The sequence below is a fragment of the Gaeumannomyces tritici genome (genome assembly GCF_000145635.1).
Source record: "Gaeumannomyces tritici R3-111a-1 unplaced genomic scaffold supercont2.18, whole genome shotgun sequence".
Taxonomy (NCBI): domain Eukaryota; kingdom Fungi; phylum Ascomycota; class Sordariomycetes; order Magnaporthales; family Magnaporthaceae; genus Gaeumannomyces; species Gaeumannomyces tritici.
Window position 1 is genome coordinate 42,687 of NW_008804562.1, and position 5,706 is coordinate 48,392.

Here is a 5,706-nt window from a genome sequence, read left to right on the forward strand (position 1 = left end):
GCGTCTACCCAAATCTGCACCAGAAGCTGCTTTTGGAGTCGCTAATAATGGCTTTTAAAAACGTGTAAATGCTTTTTCTAGGCGCCACGGATAGGTACCTTGCACCCCTTCCTGCCTTCACTCCCTTCATTCTCCACCTGCTTTCACACCCCCTCCCCCCAAACCCTGCCTTCACTCCCCTCCGTACCTTCACTCCCCTCCGTACCTTCACTCCCCTCCGTACCTTCACTCCTCTCCGTACCTTCACTCCTCTCCGTACCTTCACTCCTCTCCGTACCTTCACTCCCCTCCTTGTAACCTCGCGTTAACACGCAGGGGCATTTCCGCGAGCTGGCGTCCATACTACATGCGACGAGGTTGGATGTGATGCCTCTCTCTGCGAAACAAGGCTAAACCGCGAAAAGGAGCGGCCCGTCAAGCGTGTGCCCCAAATCCTTCAATCAATTCTTGCTCTTCCCACCTGCTGTGCTTCTATTTCCAAGTGCGATTAGCCGAAGAAACCCACTCGCCGTTTCCTAATTCGCTCTAGACGCTGAGACCCGGCGCCTCTGTCCTCAATTTTTGTGCTTTCGCTGATGGCTTCGACGACCGTGACATCCGCCTTGACCACTTCCCAACAGTGAGCCTCGTTAGGTGTCGAGAGCATGGCCTTGTTCTGTCTCGGTGAACAAAGCACCCCTCCGACCGTTCCACCCTGGTTCCAGCCTGCGAAGCCCGGTTTCGTCCAGCGACTCCAATGTAAACGTGCCCCGCACCCCGCCTGTTCAGGCTTCAGGCTCAGAAACGCACTGGCTTGCTAGCCTTTTGGAGGTAGTGGGGGGATATTGCGCAACAGGCATAAAACTAGTGCATTCTTAATCCTATGTATAATTGTCTCTCCGCGCCAGGCTTAAAAATTGTCACAGAGTTAAGCCGAAGGCTAGAAACGAGGTGATCACGATAGTAGCAGATAGGTCAGAGGGTCGTGGTGCCAATATTGCTATAGGCTAGATACAACAACTTCAGCTTGACCTCGCAATCCCTTCATTGCCTCGGTCAAGCCGCCTAAGTCCTGTGGCCCCAAGGCCCGTGCCCTGGATGCCTGAGGTTCCCGTTGTGATGCCTGTGGCGCCAGTGTGGGGCTGGCCGTCCGGCTCCAGCCACGGGGTGGCTTCAGGCCCTCAATGATGTTCTGAGCTGTCCCGATGTCTCTCAAGAACGCCGTGGTTCTGCGTGCTGCCGCCGCCAGCATGTGGGTCTGGCCTCTCACGCCGTTGAATGGGTGGATTAGCACTAAGGGAAAGTGCTCGGGAACCTCGGATGGATCGACCGGGTCCGTTGAGAGGTAGACTCCCGTGTCCTCAGGGAAGTAGACTCCGACCATCTCACGGAGCTGCTTTAGGGTGGTGGAGGCCGACTCGGCCTTGACGGAGACTTCCAGCACCTCATAGGGCAGGCCCTCGTTCGATGTGTGGGATTTGAACAATGTCTGCTGGATCGTCACCGCTCCAAAGTCTGGGCTCTCAGGCATGGGCGGGAACTGAGGTGACGATGCCGGGCTGTCGGCGGAAAGCGGCCCCTCTCGGTCCAAGAGGGCGACAGCCTCGTTCAGCTTCTCAAGCCCCACCAAGAACAGAGGAACGATTTCCCAGCGGGCGTCCCGGCCCAAGGCGCAAGCGCAATCCGCAATGAAGTGTGCCGCCTCGCCAACCCTCACCCTCAGCTCAAAAGATCGGATGCCGCCCTTCTCGACTTTGTTAATCCACTCCCTCATCTCTTTGTTGGCTGCGATCGCTGGGATGAGCCGGGCAGCGGTACCGTTCATAGTGTCTGAGCCAGGGTGCCGCAAGATCTTAAGTTCGTGGGAGTCACCGTCGGATGAGTATTCAAAACACCGCTTCCTGATCTCCGAGAAGCCAGTCAGGGAGAAGAGCAGCTTGGAGACGTCGTAGCAGCAGTCGCCGGGCTCAAACTTCAGGTCCGCATCCCCGCCCAGTAGCGGAACACCGCGAGGATCGATGAGCGCCAAGTCCTCGTCGTCAGGGTCCAGCCGGCTGAGGATATTGTGGATGTTCAAGTCGCCATGGATCTCGGTCAGGACCTCGGGCCCAATCTTGTCCAGCAGGGGGTGCTGCTCCAGCCACTTCATGACCGTTTCGAACCCAGCCAGCTCCTTGCCATTCAGCCTGACGGTCTTCTGCTTCAGGATCTTGTCGAGCATCCCGTCTTGCGCGCGGGCGATCTTGAGCCGCCTCCTCATCCGCTCAAAGTGCGCCTTCTCAATGAAGTCGGGGTCGGCCTCTTCTTGACCCTCGGTCCAAACAGAGGTGGCCGTCCGCGCCAGCATGGCGACCAAGGCGCCCACCACCGGCCCATCGCCCGCGTTGGCGAAAATCAGCTCCCCGAAGGAGTGGCTCGGGATGTATGGCAGCTCAAGGGTGACGTCCTTGCCGCTATCAGTGACTTGTGTATGCTGTACGAACATGCCCGTCTTCTTCACGGCCTGGCTCGCGCTCAAGAACAGCGACTGTCGCATCAGCCATGGTGCTCGTTGCCATCGATGCCATTGCCCAGTGCCCACTTGCGGACCACCAACCGGCCGTCAGCCATCGGCACTCGCTCTCATCCAGAGGGTTGCCGGTGCCAGAGGGCTGTCCGCTGCTGCGCTGCTCGAGAACGACCACTGTGCCCGAACCGATGATCGCATCCACTCGAAGGTCCTCGAAGACAGGTTCGTCCAGGCTCCACTGCGGTTGCAACACGAATCTCTCGAGGAACTCAGCCATCGAAATGTTGCGCTGGCACAAATAGTCGCCCGGGATGAGAACCTTCGAGTGCCCGCTGGCGTCACCCAGAACGGCCACCACCAAGTGCTTGCGGTACTTCGACTCGATATCGATGACGCCGGCGGCCTCGCTGGGGGGTGATGGCGTTTTCTCGGGATTCTGCTTTGCCTCGAGGACGTCTTGCGCCCTCTTGTGGATGAGCTTGAACAGGCGGCAGATCGTCTTGACAGTATCGAGGCTGATGACATTAGAGATGGGTAGGGTGACGGAAGTCGCCGCTAGCAGTCGGCTGTGCTCGAGATCTCCTTCAACCCTCCCCTGGGCCGCAAACTTCTTGTTGGCAGCAACACATGGCATCCTGTCTGCGCTGCAGTGGACGTTCTCGGCTTTGAGAGCCCAGCAGAGATCCCTCGCGTTGAGTCCGAAGGCCTTGGCGTCGACCGTGAAGCTTACTTGGTAGTGGTTCGTTCCCAGACCGGCTGGGATCTGCTGGAAGGTGATGCCATGAATGCCGGCGAGGAGCTGGCGGTACAGCTTTCCGGCGGCTCCACGCATCTCAAGAGCCGTGGGGAGTGTCTCCAGTGCGCGAAGACACAGGCAGGCGTTGATCTCAGGCAACACCTCATGGCGTAGGACGCCGGTGGGATCGTTCTCCAGCAGGGCAGCCAGAGATTCGGGGCACACGATGAGGCCGCCCGATCCTCCCCCGGTGAGAACTTTGGGGTAGCCCAGGCTGCAGATGGTGGAATCAGCCAGGCCGACCGAGGGCGGCTTACCGTTGGTGGCACCGGAGCTCTGGGCGCTGTCCGGGGTCGGCTGGATGCCGTGCTTGTCGGCCAGCTTGCGGAAGGGTCGGAGGTTGCATTGAGTGCCAAGCCAGTCAACCGTGATAATAGCTGCCGTCTTCTCCGAGACGGACTGTTCGGCGAGTTCGGGCGACGGAGGCCATGACTTCGGGTCGACACCGACAAAGACCGGGACGAGCTTCTCGGCGAGCACGGCTTCGACAGTCGCCCCAACCGTAGTCTGAGTCACGATGATCTCGTTTCGGTCGCTAGCTGCGCCGACGGCAGCGCGGATACCTTTAAGGGCAGCTCGGAGTGTGTGAGTGCCGCTGCTGACGCAGACGACCGACATATAGTCGCCGAGGTCGAGGAAGTCCCCGATGCGGCGTTGCAGCATGACACGGAAGCTCAGACCCGGCCTCTCGACGCCCGGCAGGATCTTGGCAACAAAGCGCTGCCGGCTGGCATGGCCCTTGGAGTCCTCGTTGGAATTGTTGGCGAGGATCATATCGACTGCATTGAAGTCGCCCTTGGGACGGTTGCCCTGCGTCTTGATCAATGGGACGGGGTTGCCAGGTGGGAAAGCCGGACAGGCGCCAAGCACTGCGAGCTGGCGAAGGGTGCTTGAAACAGGAGCCATGACGTGCTTGGTCGTTGGGGATTCCTGGAGTTGAAGGCGGTACTGCTTCCCGTTAGAGTGTGGACGAGCCGCGACGCTGGAGCAGTTCTGTCGACTCACCAGAGTTTTGGGGAGTGAAGGGATTTGATAGAGTGTTGATAGAGAGGAGCAAAAAGAGCAAAGAAAGTTCAGTATCAAGGTGTCTTTTAGAATGAGCTTGAGAGTGAGCTTGGTGAATGGAGAGTTGTTCGAAGGCGCGTAGGAAGCCTGCTTTATATCTATTGACGAGAGCTATGTCTTGCAAGACGTAAAGACATTTGGCCTGGCCTAGGTATCTCAGAAGTGCTTCTAATCCTGAGCGGTGGCCCGTTTGGCATGTCCCGTCGACCATCATGTTTGACCATCCCCCAAGTCCGCCTTGTATTGGCCTCGCCTAGCCTCTCTTACACCGACGCTCTTACACATGGCGATAGCAGCCACAGGTGGTGGTGGCAGCTCTAGGCCATGGGATAGGTCGAAGAGATTGTAGTGGAGCGCCTTTTCCCTTCTGAGAGAGCAGGGGTCTTCTGGCACTTGAGGGGATGCCGCTCCAAAGGGTTCTAGCGCTTTGGGACTGTAAGCGCCGGGCAGTGCTGGCTGACGGCCGGGAAACGCACGCCGCGAATTATTTGCGGCGGCCTTATGACGTGGAGACCCATCGGGCGGTCCGCCAGCCTCGTCGTCGACTCCCATATGGACCAACAGACAGAGATTCGCCGACTTGGCCGTTGCGTGTTTCGGCCGGCGAAGCAAACCAAACCCCGCCACGCCGATGCAGCCATGCGTATCTCTGCTTTGTTTTGGGCGTCATTAGGGGGACCGCACGTTTTGGTGGGGACCGCAAATAGAGGGGCGACGGATCCACCGCAGTACATCGAAGGCGGGCATCCCAACTCGCTACGTGATCGGCTAAAAAGTTTCTACAATTACCTCGACGCATGCGGCCTCTCACCCTACCAGCATCTCACGTCGCTCGAAATTTACGGCTACACGCTTACGCCCCAAGTGCTGCTATGGCTGGTTCACTTTAAATCATGGAGGCGCAGGAGACGTGCACAAAGGGCGCGACCGAGGAGGGCGTGGTCGGGCCCTGCAGCAGCTCGGGCCAAGCAACAGCGTCCCTTTCCCGTGGTGGCATTCCCGTTTTTGTTATAGCAACCGTGCTGGAACCACGAGCGCGCCACGCGCAGCGACGATACCGCGTGCGCTTTCGGCCACAACGCTACATATGTTGCCGCCGTGCGTTTATAAATCGCGATCTTTCGGTTCCGGGACCTCGAGCACCTCCAGGACCTGATCCTACCGAGCTACATGCGGACGAGAAACCCATATCATCCACCCACGTCCTTACGATGCATTTGACAGCCGCTCACGCCCGCCCCGCCGGCAGACGCAAACGGCGGTAGGCCGCGTCGCCCGATTTCCCGCCTCGTAAGCGCACCGCTCGCCCAGCACCTCGCCCCTCCGCCCACGGCAGCCTTCACATCTCCCCACACGT

The 5,706-nt window shown here is 59.0% G+C and overlaps 3 protein-coding genes across 3 annotated transcripts in view; 1 reads left to right on the forward strand and 2 right to left on the reverse strand.

Moving 5' to 3' along the window:
- Positions 1 to 143: 143 nt before the first annotated feature.
- Positions 144 to 646, reverse strand: GGTG_13583 (hypothetical protein; the record flags this gene model as incomplete). The annotated part of the gene is made up of 2 exons (XM_009231496.1): positions 144 to 290; positions 506 to 646. 2 exons carry the CDS (start codon positions 644 to 646, stop codon positions 144 to 146), a joined length of 288 nt encoding a protein of 95 aa, XP_009229760.1.
- Positions 647 to 979: 333 nt separating this feature from the next.
- GGTG_13584 (hypothetical protein) lies at positions 980 to 4,190 on the reverse strand (the record flags this gene model as incomplete). The annotated part of the gene is made up of 2 exons (XM_009231497.1): positions 980 to 2,492; positions 2,569 to 4,190. The coding sequence occupies 2 exons, from the start codon at positions 4,188 to 4,190 to the stop codon at positions 980 to 982; spliced, it is 3,135 nt and encodes a 1,044-aa protein (XP_009229761.1).
- Positions 4,191 to 5,242: 1,052 nt separating this feature from the next.
- Positions 5,243 to 5,706, forward strand: part of GGTG_13585 (hypothetical protein) — a gene marked incomplete at both ends in the record, with an annotated part of 1,657 nt that continues 1,193 nt past the window's right edge. Inside the window, one exon of the mRNA XM_009231498.1 lies at positions 5,243 to 5,447. Coding sequence (XP_009229762.1) covers positions 5,243 to 5,447 — 205 coding nt within the window. The remainder of the gene's footprint in view (positions 5,448 to 5,706) is intronic.